We start from the raw sequence: 16,037 nt of genomic DNA, 5'->3' as shown, positions 1-16,037 counted from the left end.
GTACAGCAGTGCCCTCGTGGCCCAGCTGTTAAGCTCATTCTCCGTCTTTCTCTGTGTGTAAAAGTGCCAAAAATTAAATTAAATATTAAACTGCAAAATGCAGCCAGATTTTTGGAGAAGTGCTGATTATTTTTATGATAATTATCTAATGCCATTGTCTCATCCTAGAGAAATCGCTGAAAAGGCCAAGCTGTGAGCCGGAACTGCCAGAAGTACATGACTCTCAGTGCAGACTACAACTACTTTATCTAAATCCCTCTAAAGAAGACATTTTGGAGACGCATCGTTTCTGGCGCTGTGCATTCTAAATGTATCCTGTCCCTCCGAGCAGACTGAGCTGAGCTGTTCGCTGCTCCGAACCACTTCACCGCAACAGTTCTGCAGCGGCTCCAGAGTCCGAGCAGCTCATCCTGCAGCAGACTGACAGATAATTGCCACAGAGACTCATGTGTCCCCACAGCTATCAGGCTGCACCTTAACAGGCCCCAAACAGACAACATTAACCAACCAGAGCAGTTCAGACTGGACACAGACTGGGATTGTTCCATTATGTTCACTCACTTTTTTCACTTTCACTATTTCATTTTATCTATCTATCTATCCTATCCATCTCAGAAGATGATGCATTCTTGAGGTGAGTTGGTTCAACAAAAATTACGTTTGATTGCAGAACAGATTATGGGTAGAAGCGAACATCACAGATTGATGATAAGAGAGCGTATTCGAGGGAAGCTTTGCCCTTAAATTATTCATTCTTTTTAACATGTTTAGCCTTGGGTTTCTTTGTTTTGCTAATTTGCCGATGTCCCCCTACAAAGGAAAGCCATGTTTTCGCCTCACAGGAAAATAGTTTTTGAAATCAGAACCTGTGGGTAGAGACTCCCGGGATGTGCTGAGCAGAGCTATAAATTCTCCTGAGGATCTGCTTCTGCTGCAGCCTCCTGTTGGATCGACGTGCTGATGCAAATGTCTCACTCTTTAGTGTGGTTCAGTGGTGCAGCAATGCCAGACATTCCCTTTTTATTTATTTATTTATTTATTTCAGGCATTTTTGCATTTGTTTGATAGCGACAGTAACGAGGTAACAGGAACAGAGGGGTAGGGACAGGACAGGAGTAATGCAAAGTAACAAAGGTCACAAGCCAGATGTGCACCAAAGATTTTGCATCTGTTTGGCCCGCGTGTTAAACCCCTGAGCCACCGGGATGCCTCCGATGTTCCCTTTTTAAATATAATGGAATAGTTTAATATGAGAAAGTCTTTGCTTCCTGTTGTTTTTCATGTATTGATTTTCAAAATCAGACTCAATCAGCTCATGGTTGTATTGATGGTGTTTGATTCTTCATTTTAACCACACCCTAATTTGATCAGCGCTCTTTGATGTACAGTACATGCTCATGTATGGGTGCGTTTCTGCTCTGCACCTGCAGCTTAGTTCACATTAGTCAAACAGTGGAATGTCTTTTCTGTTGAGAAAGTGTGACTCGACACCTTCCACTGCAGGAATTAGACCCTCTGAGAGGACACGAAGGCACCTACCGAACCTGCACCTCTTTAAAAACATAACAGTCTAATCTCACAGAGGCCAAAGCTAATGAATCATTCCAATGATACCTGACCACTTGTAATATCAAAAAGTTAATTGCCAAGACATTTCTCTCAGAAAGTCATCAAAATGCAAATATCAGTCATAAATCAGCACAAGTCCCAGATTGTCCCAGAGAATTTATTGTAAGACACGTGAGGACACATCAGGACAAACACTGGGCAAGTTAAAGGGAAATATTACATCCATTTAAATTCCATTAATCTCTAACAAGAACATGTGAAGAACATGACCAGGCTTTCATAGAAGACAGTGGGTGCCATTACTGACGTGCTGCAGAGTTTTTTTTATTACTTCAATTCTAGTTGTATCTATTCACCACTGACAGTTGATGTGGATCAGAGAATTCGATTGTATGATACAGAGAATTGCAGAGGATTCACAAATTGTGCTCTCACACTGGGACAAGTCTTATTGCAGGCCCTAAACTGGGATGCAGCATTTCTTTCTTTTCTGTTCTGGCTGTCCTGGCTCATGTTAACCACCGGCCCCGCTGTGTTTACAGGAAACTTAGTGTGGCTTGTACTGCCAGTAATGTAAAATTAATTACTGCTTGTGCAACAGAAGGTTTTCCCCAGTGTTGTACCACACTGTGTATCTGCAACAGACTGAGTGATTTCCCCCTGTGGTCTCTGAAGGCACTTGAAGCTTGGTGTGGTCTGCACCCCTCACTGCATCTGGTATTCTCGAGCCTGAAAATTCACATTTGAGGAACAAGATGGAGCCTGGTCTGGTCCAGGAGCTGAGGCGGGATGAGGTTTGACAACCACCGCAGCTGACTGTTGAGAGAAATGTCAGTCAAGGCAAACGCCCTCAAACATAAACCAGTTTAAACTTTAATATCTTCTTAATGGAACAATAATTTTCAGAATAGCCGACAGACACACATTAGAAGGAGTGAAGTTATGGCTACTGAGATCATAAATTCTTGTGGCAAGAACTTTATGGCTTTGTACTTCAGGACAGCTTGGAAGTTTTCTCATTTCCTTCTGTACAGTTGGAGTCTTTTGGATCTATGATCAGTTCAACTGTGTTTAACATACACAGCTAAATTGTTTTGCAAGATAGGAAACATAAGGAATCAATGTAATCATGTTTTTCAAAAGACGGAAATTGTTTTACGTATAACACGGCTTTCATCCAGAGTCACTAATATCTTCAGGTTTAGGCAACAAAAACCCTTTGGTCCAGGATAAGGACCTCTGACGAGACAGCAGGTGTAAAATCTTTAATGAGTTAGCTGTAGGTTGAACCACTGTCGGACTGCATAAATTAAATTGGTGGTAGAGCAGCGAATGTGAAACGTGACCCACTTTCCCTTTAAAACACCATCGTTTGTCTAATTTCGTTCTCGCATTAATCATCCTGTGAGGCTGCGTGTCAAAGAGTGGACATATCTACTCAGTTTCTACTGTTGTTTATCTCTTTCTCTCTTCACTTTTCGTGACTGTAAAACAACTTTTAGAGCTGAAACTGGAAATCTGGAATATCTGGAATGAGGTTTCTCTCTTCTCACCCTACAGAGTCTGTGCCGGGCATATATTACACCACGCAGCACGAGATGAAAGACCAATTAATTAAGAGCTTTTTGGGGCCCGTGTCATTGCTTGGGGCCCCCTTAAATCGTAACCCACTTTCAGGCCACTTATAGAGCCAGCGGTGCCAACATGAAGTCAAAGAGAAATGATTAATGACGTTATTAAACAGTTTAGAGAGGTTGTGTGTTCTTCTGGCTGGAGCCAATTGAGAGTGATTTGTGAGGTGAAACAATGTAGAGGAATGAAGTGGTGCGTGTGTGTGTGTGTGTGTGGTCAGTGAGTGAAGTGTATGTGTGGGGAAAGATGACAAGGATGTATGCATGACTGTGTGTGCTGGTGGGTGGCTAGGTGTGTGTGAGAGAGAGACATGCAGAGGTCAAACTGGGGACAGGTGGAAATAAGCCAATAAGCCAAATCTCATTTCCTGTGAGCTGAAGAGGAGAAAGAGTGAAAGATGGAGGGAAAAAAGAAGGAGGGGGTAGCAAGAGGGAGAAAGAAAAGAGAGAAAGAAGAACGTCATTGATCGAGTTTAGGATTGAGGAGGCGGGAAGCAGAATAGAAACGCTGAACAAAAACTGGAGGAGAGGAAGAGAGGGCTGACATGGAAAGGAGGTGAAGGGAGAGAAGGGGGAAACAAGGAGAGGAGAGGGGAGGAAACACGAGGTGAAACAGAGAAGGTAAAAGAACGGGAGGGGAGACAAAAAGAGTAGAGAGGAGAGGAGAGGAGAAGAGAAACAAGGAAATGAAAAGAGAGGAGAATAAAATGTGAAAGTGAGAGACTATAGGGACAAATCAACAGCTGCTCCTGAGATTCTACAAGAGCTGAGCCAGTAGAAAAACTGTCTCTGACACACACACACCCACACACACAATTACACACACAAACACACCTACACACACACACCCACACACACACAAACACACCTACACACACACAAACACACCTACACACACTCACACACACACAAACACACCCACACACACACAAACACACCTACACACACACACACACACACAAACACACCTACACACACACACCCACACACACACAAACACACCTACACACACTCACACACACACAAACACACCCACACACACACAAACACACCTACACACACACACAAACATCTCCCACATTCATGTGTGCACGGTGCAGACATTCACTCTCAACGCACGCACAAACACACCTCATTGCTTTTGAGTGGTGCGTCTGCATTCGCATGCATAAACAGGCTCAATTCGCAAACACACACTCATTCACTCAGTTATACACACACACACACAGAGATGCAACTATGCACACACACACACACACAACTGCATCATGTGTACAGAGATTCAGCTTTGCACAATCTAAAAGGTGACACCACATCTTTATCACAGAACAATGCAGAGGCGAGCGTGGACACACACACACACGCACGCACATGTAAAAATACAACCCAGCTATGAACAACACGATGAAAACCTACAGGCGAACTAAAGTTGCTCCAGCAGCAACAGTGGCAGTAAGTTAAGCTCTGTGATCCATTAAAACCATTCGGATACAACCATCACCCTCCACACAAACCCCACCTCCCCACCACCTCGACCTCCCCCTGCTGACTCCGCTCACACTCACAAGCATTCAGAGCAACGCTGGCTGCGCTCTGAGAGGAATAATGAAAACGCATGATTTCCATTCTGGGTCTAATGTGCAGGGAGTGGCTCCACACATTCGTTTCTCTGCGTTCACCCTCTGCTGCCTGCTCACTGTCCTCCCCGGGTGTCCGCTGGACTGCGCCAGGCCGACACTGTCCCCTGCTGGGCCGCGCGGAAACAACAGCCACCAGCTCCACTACTTTGGTATTCATCAGCTGCTCCGGGGTTCGGATTTTAAAAGTTTTCCATCTATTGTTGGTTTGGGGTTTGTTTTTGTGGAGGTTGATTCTTAACAACGTTCAATAGTCGAATGGATTTTTGACCTTTTCCACTTTGTGTGTTTGTCCTCAGATGAACACACTGACGCCTGGTGAAGGAATCCGTTTAAGGTTCTGATGTTTTTTCTATAAATTTAGATGAAAACGTCATTTTAGGTGATTTAGACTGATTTCTAGAAAAAGGCTGTTAAATGCCTGCATCCGTTAATTATCACCTCGCTGTATCACTGATATGCAGGAACTCATTTCATTGTTAAGGTGAACAGTGGCACATTGTTTACTTGGTGTGAGCTCTTTCCCATCACTGAAACAGCTGAAACTCACATCACCAGCATTACATGCAATCCAGAACCTGGAGTGCAGGCTTGTTGCTGCAGTGCTCTGATGACAGAAAAAGAAAAAATTACCCTGTGTGTGTGTGTGTGTGAGAGAGAGAGAGAGAGAGAGAGAGAGTTTGAGTGTGTGTGTGTGTGTGTGTAAAGAGAGCTGCTGGAAGAGGAATACAAGCTTTACAGTTTTCAGCCCTCTGCTTTCATCTATCAGTGACCTCTCCCTTTACCAACACTGAGACAAGACAGAACGCCCTCACTTATTACAGGTGTGTGTCCTATATCTGTAACCCATCTCTCTCTCTCACACACACACACACACACACACACACACACACGGTCCTCCACTCTCTCCACCTCAGTTTCAAATGAACAGAATCAACTTTTCACCCTCTTTCTGTCTCACTTCATGCATTGGGGGAAGAAGGTGCCACATGTTATTACAGCACTGACTGGCTTCTTGCAGCCCCTGCCCCCGTCCCCCCCACCCCCTCCTGCCCAAAAAAAGACAGAGAAATAGAGGAGAGAGGAGAATGTTGCTATGGAAACAGTTCGGACAAATGTAATTGTCTCCCTCCATCTTTGCAGGTCAAGGCAGCGGGCATTTCAGCTCCATAATCTCTCCATCTCCTCTGTATCTAACCACTGGCCTACGAGTGCATAATAGGTTTCCTGGAGTCTGGAGTTACAAATATTCTGCGTGATATAGAGACTGATTTCATAACCTGTGTATGAGTCTGTGTATAAAGGCTCACATCTTATTTTACTCTGAAATGAGATACTGCATCTTAACTCTCTGAAAATATGACGGCCAGAAATAAAAACCCACGAAAAAAAAATAGTTCTTCTGAGCCTCTTTCCTACAGGTTTGAAAGGAAACTCCTTTTGTCTTCCATTTATCATCAATTCAACACCAGCACAATTCAAAACACACTCAAGGCCACCTGGACATTTTGTGTTTTTGTTTTAGACAGACAGAAATTAGCCCAGCTTGTAAAACTTCCATTTATCTGCCTCTTAAAGTGTCTGATTCGCATCAAACACAGATGTATTGTACATTTTCTTTTTCAGGATAACTGGGGCTCTTTGAAAAAGAGTTTCAGAGGAGCTGCAGTTTCTTTTGAACTAACTCAGACTGTACATTTTGATTGTTTTTACTGTAAATGCCAATGTTTCACTTTGCTTCTGAAGGAGCCCCGAGAAGGCTGAGACCTCCACTGAATCCTAAAGGGATCAAAAGCCATTTAACATAATATCCACACATATCTCTGCCCATGTGTCGGCATGTGAATGTATCAAAAAGCACCAGAGATGCTGTGAGCAGTTATACTGTGAATAAATGTAACTTCATGCATGGAGAACCCAGATAAGACAAATCCCTCATAAAATTAAAAAAAAAAAAAAAAAAAAAAAAAGATGTGAGATAATGGGCTTCAATTACGAGGATGTTCGCTTTGCTCGCTGACTCACTCTGCTGTGATCATTTCAAAGAAAACAACAATCAAAATAATAACCAGATATTTCACGTCTCATTTTTAACACGACACAAAAGAACAGAGGGAGACGGAATGTTAATTTCAAATATCAATGTTTCATCAATCACGACTTGAGCTGGATGCGTAAGAAGAATAAGAATCTATAATAAATGAAATGTTTGAGATCACAGCCTCTCCGGATATCTTCTCTGGGAAGAGAAAAAGCTGTGAAGATGAAACAGGCAGACAATGCAGAGACACATTTTCTGAATATTCTTTATTTCCTCTCTGATAACTTTGATGCTGATAGCATCTGAGAGAATTATGACAGTTGGTTTAATTTTGTACAACCCCACAAAACCAGCGGTCAAACTGTACCGCTGTACTGTTTCTGCATTTAAATGTGATAATTAAAGTGAAGGCAGCGTGAGGAGTCCTGTGAACCTTAGATCTGAAACTCTGAGACAAACTGATTTATGGGACACGTCCCGATAAACCAAACAATCCCTTCCATTAACTACACGCCTGAACTCGTCAGTCGGCTTCCTTCTCACAAGTCCAGTGTTTCTTCGGGATTTTAACAGTAAACAGAATTAACTCACTGTAAAAATGTCAACACTCGAATGTTGACTTTTCAAAGAGCCGAAACAACGAAGCGACTACAACAGAGTTAACATCCGAACGTCTGTCGGCCACAAGCTTGATTTAATCTGTCAAAGCCATGAGACACGTTACAAGAAAGAGATTTATCTTCGAGGCAATGTAAATGGAAAACGGCTGAGAAAGAGATGCTAACAGAGTGTAACAGAGTGTGTAATGTCGGGAGCAAGACTGATTTTTTTTTTTTCTTTTTTACAGCTTTCTGCTTTCAATTATCTCAAAAATCTCAACCACTGGAAGCTCTACTGTGATCACGTTTCAAGTGATTTTCAACAAAACATCTGTGGATTACCAATTATGTTCATTTTCAATTGATCTCTTTTTTTTAATCAAGCAATCAATCAATCAATCAAGTCTATTAAATGCAATAAAATTGTAAAAAAAAAAAAAAAAGAAAGACAGAAAAAGCCCATTACAATCTCCCACAGCCACAGATGCTAACTGGTAGCATCAGCAGTGTGACACATGGAGTGAAACCAGCTTCAAGCTGCATCCTGATTTACAGTAATCGAGCAATTTGAGCTGAAAACAACGTTCTCCATTTTCAGTGTCACACTCTTCCCTGGTTCTCGCTCTGTGTGTCGCTGGTTTTATCACATCTGTAACTGCAGTTTGGAGAAACATCCTTTTAAAGAGCTTTACAACTGTTTGGCACAGGAAACGAAGCCATAAAAACACGAGGTGCACGAACACGGCTACATAATACTGCAAACCGCCGACGGTGTGGCGGAGATGGCACGTTTCTCTGAGTGAAGCTTGGAAGACGTAGAGAGGCAGTTAAATATCTTTAGAGCTCAGAATCTAAAAGACAAAGAGAATATTCCACACTTGGATCTTTACTGATGAACTCAACTGACAAAACAACCGACAGGAGACCAACAGAGAAAACTTAAAACCCGACCAAACAGGTCCTTAAATCTGTGTTATAGTATTAGGATATTACGTTCACTCCTATAATTGATAATGTATTACTGCAGTAAAATAGTTGGTTATTTTCATGGTGATACGATGTCCAAACAAAATGAAATTATTTCAAGTGAAACGACAGCCCTTTGGCTGGTAACACTACATTTATTCATTCCATTAAACACAGACTTGGATTTTTTTTTTTTTTTTTTTTTTAATTAATCCTCTGAATTGAAAATAACTGACCCCAGGGCAGTTATCTGAAATTTTCAACTTCCTCCCTGCTTTCTAACATAGTCTTTGCATCTGCGTAGTCGATCATTTAGTTAGCACAGCTAACCATCCTGCTGAGAGACGGCAGTGAGGTAGCAGGAGAGTCGCTGTGTAATCAGTCTCTAAGCCTCAGTGAATCACTTTGATTTGACTGTGCGCTCTGAAGCACAGTCTTAATCCTGCAAAGCTGCAGTCCACAGCATCCGTCATTAACAAGTTCAAAAATATACATCTATAAAGATTTTTTTAGATTTTTTTTTTTTCCTATTTTATTGCTCAAGAATCAGGTTTTCCACTTTACCTCCCACTTTCCTATCACTCCAAACAAACTGCAGCTGTGCCACAGTGGTTCGATCGGAGTGAAAGCTGGTAGTTGGCTGTTTACACAACACCAACACAGACCAGCTATACTCTTTTTACTTTAACAACACAATATCTCAGAGTCCAAAATATTACGTCGATTACACACGAGGTACAGAAGGTAAACTGTTTAAACGCCGGTTTTTGTCCTGGTAAGTCAAGAAGGAATTTAGAATTAAATAAAAGAAAGGTGCTTCAGAGAAGAGTTTGGGGTTATACGCTTTGATTTGCTTCGATTTTCTTCTACTCAAGCAGCACCCGAGCAAAGATACGCGTACATCTGCTGTTCAGTGGAGGAGAGCTGCTCGGCGAGGCCCAGCCCACTCCACCCAGGACAAAAACACTTTGGCCCAAGAGCTCAGTAGTGTGAAGAGACACTGAAAGGTGGAGACTGGCGGAAAGAGACGACCTTAAAAAAAAAAAAAAAGATCTGACATAAACACGAACATGTGACTCAGCCCACCGGTCAGCGACGACGAGATCCTTTTCTGAACCCGTTTATGGTGTTACTGCCAGTCTGCACTCAGACATCTCATAACAGCACAGTCCCCGTGTACATACACCCCCACCCCCACCCCCACCCAGCTGCTGCTTCTGCAGGAGTGCCTTCAAACATTTGATTACTGTCCCAAGAGCACCTCTCATCAGCAGCAACAGCAGAAGTCTGCTGACACATTTCCTGCCATTTAATTATCTTGAAACATCACACGCCCAGTCCCAGACAGCTGCTGCCACCCAGGAAAGCTGCGCTGAAACATTTCATCCAGTTTTATTATCGCCGGCTGAGGTGGGCTGTTTTCTTTGGGGGTAGTGATCTTCTGAGGTCCTATTCTGCCCTGAAAAATTGAGCTGCTTGGTAAAACAGTGAAGGTGGCTGCACTGAGACATCTGAGAAAGTTTAATCATCTCGTAGAGACTGCTACTGTGGCAGCCCCGTCTGAAACATTTCATTAATCTTCTCTGAACGCTGCCCGCCCCCTGGTCAACATCAGCCACGGAGAGAGAGCACACTCAGGATCATTTCATCATCCTCTCCTCCCGCCCTGATCGCACCTCTCCAGACAGTCAGAGCCATAATGAAATCTGACCCGAGACATTTCATCGCCTTCCTCCAAATCCTGAGCCCTGAAACTGAGCGAACAAGAGGTTTGTGAAGCAGCTGTGTGACTGTTAGAGCACAAATCCTAAAACTTGGGATGATCAGGACGTAAAAATGTTCCCGCCCTCGCCAGCTGCTGTTGAAGGGAGAGAGAGAAGCACTAGATGCTTAGGAAGAGCAGCTCAGGCCATGTGAAGACGCAGCAGCCTGTCCTCGATGATACGTCGAACGCTAATTTCCATGTGCGGCTGAATGAAATAAACATTTAAAAGGAAAATGTGGTAACTCGAAAGTCTAAACTGGAGCATTTCTTTCATTTTATAGGCACATTCTCTCCAATCAGCGACAGCCGCAGTGGAAGTCAGCGTTCGGGTCCATCAGGAGCTTCTTGCGGCCGACGTGCAGACAGTCTATGTGGTACCAGGCGTCGCACACGTCGCACTGGATCCACTGCACCGTATCCTGCTGAGGCAGCTTACAGCGCGGCGCCGCGCACGGTTCCACCGCCCCGACCGTCGTCTCCTCGTCCTCTTCTTCATCATCATCGTCGTCGTCCTCAGAGGAGGAAGAGGAAGAGCCCGAAGAGGAGGAGGCCGAGGAGGTGGAAGAGGAAGATGAGGAGGATGGAGAGGGCAGGGACGGCCGGGGAGGGAGAGGGTGTTTCCTGGGGCGGCCTCGTCTCTTGCTGCGAGAAGAGATAAAGAAAGGGTGAAGAAAGATGCAGTAAGTTTAAATTAGTGGCCCCATCCCATTTGGGACGTGGGGGGGGGCAGAATTCTGCAAACCTCCCCAGACATCTCACCTAGTTTGATGGTGAAATCTGTTGAACTGGACCCTCCCTCTCTCCTCTGTGCGGATCCTCACTGAAGGCGAGGCCAGGCTGTAGTTCTCCCCTCCCACCACCAGGGGAGAGAAAACTGGGGAGCTGTGAGCCCTTCGCCTGCCCCTCTGCGCTGCTGGAGAACTGTGGGCGGACTTCTGTTGGCGGAAAGCTGCGATGTTGCCCTGCACCACCGTCTTGATCCGGTGCATCGTCCCCACCTCCTGTTTGTGAACGGCAGCGTTTGTGAACGACGCCTGGAGCAGGTGGTGGCCGAGTCTGCTGTTCGTCATGGCGCCGTGGAAACTGCCAATGGTCCTGATGCCGACGGGGAAGGGCTTGGCCTCCAGCGGCCGCCTGACGTCGTTGTGGCTCTTGGGATGCAGCGGCAGAGGAGGAGGAGAACTGAAACCCTCTGACTCAGACTTATAGAGACGCCGCCTCTTCTTCCCTCTCGCTCTCTGTCCGTCCTCCACAACTCCCGCCAGAGCTGAACAACAGCAAAATGAGAATGTTGTAATCAGAGCCACACTTCTGCCACATAGCTTAAAACCACTCTGACCTGACTTCAGTGCTGTTCACTTTATTGTCACTTTCATCCACTTGCTCTTTTTCTGTGGTTTTAACTTTCTTAAATTTTGCTTTTTTAAAATTTTGTGAAAACTGTAGCTAAATAAAATGTTTTTTCATCATTAATGTTTTTCAGTCCAAACAATACTATGACCTGGTTTGACACATGCCTTCATGCACTGACCTGTGTTCTCTTGTTTGCTGTAAACAGTGGCAGTTTTACTCACCTCCTCGACTCCTGGGCTCGTCTGAGCTGTCGTCTTCGAGGAGCACCGTGTGAGCCGACTTCCTCCTGCTCCTGGAGGTTGGTGGGAGGGACTTTGTTGAAGGCACCGAGGCTTCAGAGGACAATGACGGAGGGGTGGAGGGAGAGAGCAGAGAGGAGAAGCCCACGCTGAGAGGAGGCGAGGAGGAGCAGCCGGGGTCTGACACGGTCCCCTCGTGGCTGTAGCTCCTCTTAAAGGTCCAGGGGCTGCCCTTCATCTTACTGAGGCTGCCGATGGAGTTGAGGATGACGGTGGCCCGGTTGATGGACAGCTTGGACAGGTCCAGGTTGGCTGCCACTTTGCGGTCCGGGTTAGTCCTGATCCGGTTCTGTATGTCAGAGGAAAAGGTTCCCGCCTAGGACACAAGACACAAATGTCTAATTAGGATGTATAAAATGTCTAAAAAGGTTTTTCCCCCCAATCACAATCTTGTCTGTGACATTCTGAATGCCAATGTGCCACCTAGTGGCCACTTTAAACACAGCGTGTCACGGTACAGTGCCAGCACAGAACTGAAACATGAGAGGGAGGAAAATGATGAGGCTGGCGTTAGTTTAGTTTTTAATTAATGTCAACAAATTCCAAGAAAACCAACAGAACGAGAGTCTGTCTCTCTACACTATCACATAAACTCAGTATCATTACCCCCAAGTTAGCAGACAGAGAAAGTCCAGACTTGTCCTTTAACCTCAACCTTAGTGAGATCCACTGACCCACGACATCATTATGTTATGAAACAGCAAAACCCAGGACTTCATCTGTGTTTGCTGCAGTATGTGAAGCACCATTATCATCATTATAAACCTGTACGGGTGAAGTGAAGCTGCACAGAATGAGGCATTAAAGAGCCGATCTCGTCAAACAGCATCAGACATTACCTTTGGAATTGTGATGGCATCGAAGTCCAGCGGGCGAACTTTGACCTTCTGAAAGAGGAAGTAGAATTCGGGGCTCCCTGGAGCCGACTGGCCACCGAAGGTCAGCGTGTCGCCATCTGAGAGCTCCCACTGGACGCCAGGCTGGAGGCGGACCTCATTGACCCAGGTGCCTGGCAACACAAGAGCGGAGAAAGTGAAGAGTTATTTTTTTATGAAACTGCAGCTGCAGAATGTTTCACTGCAAAGTGCAGGCACTCAATCTGCTCTGCTTACAAAATCCGATGTTTTTAGACTCTAACGCTGCTTTTAGTCACATGATCAGCCCGAACAAACAGTTTCACAGCCGAAAGCGATGTCACCTGGGGCCAAATAACCACGGAACATTTTTAATATGCGAACGTCTGACAAACAAGAAAGAATAAACAAACCAAGCAGATCCTCACAATAAAGACATTTGTTAAGCATCGGTGTGTTTACAGCTTCCAGAGTTGAGGGGAAATGTAAAACACTGTGAAATGGACCTAGAATCGAGGAGCTGGAAGGCTACAAGGCAATCAAACAGCGACGACAGCACAGAATGAAAAATGCACAGTGAATACTCAAATGTAATTTTAATGGCAAAAATGAAAAATGTGTGAAACAGACTGTGAAATTACTTGAAGAATTAGGCAGTAAGAGCACAGTTTAGAATCTGAGCCCGTCAGACACAGTCCATCGACTTTCAGTGAAGACCCAGCCTTCACTCCCCATCTCCCCCCTCCTCACCTTCTACCACTTCCTGTGCACTTCAGGTTTCACTAACGAGTATTAGTACAGTGAGGCAGTAACATGTAATATCTTTGACTTCCCTGCTTCCCTCGGTGTCTGGTACCTCATCGCATCCACTGTTGTTACTCCTTAGCCTTGAATTTGCTTTGACATTCTCAGGGTCTACACGTCATTATGTTTTCATCCGAAGCCGAATGCATCTGGTGACATGTTTGATTTATCTAAAACCAAATCACAAAACTCCTGTTTACTTTGCCTTTTTCATGATTTTACTGTCCGTCATGTTTTTCCTTCTTCTCTTCTTTCAAGTGGGGCGACAGCTAACGATGTTTTCCCCACTGATTAATCTGCTGATTATTTCCTTGATTAATCAATGACGCATTTGGTTCACAAAAGAAAAAAATGTCCACCACAATTTCCTAAAGCCCAAGGCAACATTTTGAAATTGTTTCACACAACCAACATTTCAAAAAGAATCAATTTATAATCACAAAAGCTGAAATTCTTCACACGAAAGTCACTGAATGTAGAAAACGTTTGGTATTTTTGCTTGAAAAATGATTTATCAAAAATAATAAGCCGCTAATTGTTTCAGTACTTGTTTTTTTATACAGCTGGTGCGAAGCCTGTCCAACTGGTTTGTGAAAGGGTGTTGTGTAAATAAAAATGGACTTATCTGTCTCTCAATCTTGTGGTTAGGACATCACTGAATCATCTGACAGGCCGACAGCATTGCAAGAGAACGCCCAGGCCTGATAACTGTAATTCACTTTTTCTACACTTTAATAGCAAAAGTAATCATTTCGATCTCAGACATCCTGGTAATGATATTAAAATCGGAACAAATGCAGATGTGTCATTCAGGGCACCAGACCGAGAAGCACTGAAGCTGCTCTGATATACTCGGTATGTTGCTTTTTCCTTTATTTTGTCACCCACTGTGTAGAATAAGTACATTATCATTTCTAAATAACCAATCTGGAGCTGGCACGGAGCATCAAATCACGGTCAAACATCAGGAAAAGTTGAGACATTTTTAATTACTTCCTTATCACTGCTAAACTTCAGTTTAGGTGAGATTGTTTTTGAAACCGGGAGTGTAACACGCCTCTCGGTAGGCTGTGAAAACCCGAACTCTAAACCATTTAGATGAAATAAAAGTCCTGGAGGGAGAGATAATCGAAAGCGTTTTTAAATTTCAGAGATGCGTTTGGTTCACAGTGGGTGTCTGTGCACGTCGGAAGCTTCACCTTGTCTGTTTACAGTTGTGTTTGGGAAGTTAATAACTACGTATGTGTTGGTTTGTGGGGCTCAGCTGCTGTCAGACTGCAGGTGTTAGTTCTGGTATTTCTGTCAGTAAATCAGCAGAAAAGCATGTGTGTGTGTCTCACAGTGTGTGTGTGTGTCTCCCCCACTACAAACAAAAAAGTGTGCGTAATTGTGTTTTTCACCTGTCTACAGTTTGACTGTCTGTGTTAGTGTCAGTCCAAATGTGCGTGGGTTCAGTTCGGCTTTAAAAATGCATTTTTATTTTTGTCACACAAGCGGAGGTGTGTCTCTGACTGTGTCTTTCATGGACTTTCCGTTCATAAACAGTTAGTAGTGTGATTGTGTGTGTGCCCACATTGTTTGTGACAATGTTTTTTCCTGCAGGATCAGTGATATTTCTTATAAACGGGTGTGTTTTTGCACAATGACTGCAGAGAGGTGTGAATGTGTGAGTTTGCCTTTCTAAGTCTCATCTTGACTGTGATGGTCTGGGTGTGTGTGTGTGTGTGTGACTCAGCCTCTCTCACCATGACTGCTCCTGTCTTTGATGTGAACTCTCCAGCCCTCCTCCTGCGGCGATGCGTCACCTCCGCTCGCCTCCCTCTCGGCATACAGCTCGGCGTGGATGCGGGAGACCGACGCCGAGTCCAGCGTGACATCACACAGCTCCGCCGCTCGGCCCAGACGAAACACAGAGTGGCTCAGAGCCGGCCTGAACGTGTACAGGTCCCGCGCCGAGTCGCCTGTCGATGAGCCGATTCGAAGCAGCTGGAAGCATGGCTGCGCCCCGGGCAGCATGACTGAAGGGTATGATTGTCTGCCACCACTAACCCCCCCACCCACCCCAACCTGACCCACCCAGAGGCCGCACCAGATCTGTGACAGGCCCTGCGTTACAGGAGGCTGCGATCCATTTTGGGATCCAACTCCTTACTAGTGGAAAGAAGTTAAATTAAAAGGATTTGGCTTTGTCCAGAAAGTGCCGAGCACCAACATAAAGATAAAATATTCTAAACAAAGGCCCGAAAGCAGCAAAGGTGAAGGTCACAGGCAGGTGTAGCTTTACGCAACAGGTGTTTGCATTAGTATGGAAAGCTGATGACTTGTGTCCTGCAGTGAATACATGAATAAATAATGAGGACACAGAGTACTGTATAAGCCGATGAAGTGAGGAAAAGAGCCCCTGCACTCTGCTATGAGCCCCAGCTCAAACAGATTAAATCCCCCATGGAGTGGAGGCTATAAGACAGGAGACAGGAGAATAAAGACTTCCTGTCTCCCTGTGACACGGACAGCCTGCG

The 16,037-nt window shown here is 44.7% G+C and overlaps 1 protein-coding gene across 1 annotated transcript; it reads right to left on the bottom strand.

Annotated features, from left to right (window-relative positions):
* Positions 1-7,862: 7,862 nt before the first annotated feature.
* tcf19l (transcription factor 19 (SC1), like) lies at positions 7,863-15,561 on the bottom strand. Its single transcript, XM_041052577.1, has 6 exons — positions 15,264-15,561; positions 12,700-12,869; positions 11,783-12,176; positions 10,968-11,475; positions 9,176-10,850; positions 7,863-9,142 (listed from the first exon to the last, which is right to left on the bottom strand). The coding sequence occupies exons 1-5, from the start codon at positions 15,532-15,534 to the stop codon at positions 10,505-10,507; spliced, it is 1,689 nt and encodes a 562-aa protein (XP_040908511.1). The 5' UTR covers positions 15,535-15,561; the 3' UTR covers positions 7,863-9,142; positions 9,176-10,504.
* Positions 15,562-16,037: the final 476 nt, after the last annotated feature.

Source organism: Toxotes jaculatrix, chromosome 13 (genome assembly GCF_017976425.1).
Source record: "Toxotes jaculatrix isolate fToxJac2 chromosome 13, fToxJac2.pri, whole genome shotgun sequence".
Taxonomy (NCBI): Eukaryota; Metazoa; Chordata; class Actinopteri; family Toxotidae; genus Toxotes; species Toxotes jaculatrix.
The sequence above is the reverse complement of the archived record's forward strand: the minus strand, read 5'-3'. Positions and strand labels throughout refer to the sequence as shown.

Excerpts from the sequence above, each read along its gene's own strand:
- tcf19l (XM_041052577.1), bottom strand. The coding sequence starts at position 15,534 with ATGCTGCCCGGGGCGCAGCCATGCTTCCAGCTGCTTCGAATCGGCTCA. Across the intron at positions 11,476-11,782 it reads CGAGCCCAGGAGTCGAGGAG|CTCTGGCGGGAGTTGTGGAG; the intron begins GTGAGTAAAACT and ends GCTGTTGTTCAG. Across the intron at positions 10,851-10,967 it reads AGATTTCACCATCAAACTAG|CAAGAGACGAGGCCGCCCCA; the intron begins GTGAGATGTCTG and ends CTCTTCTCGCAG.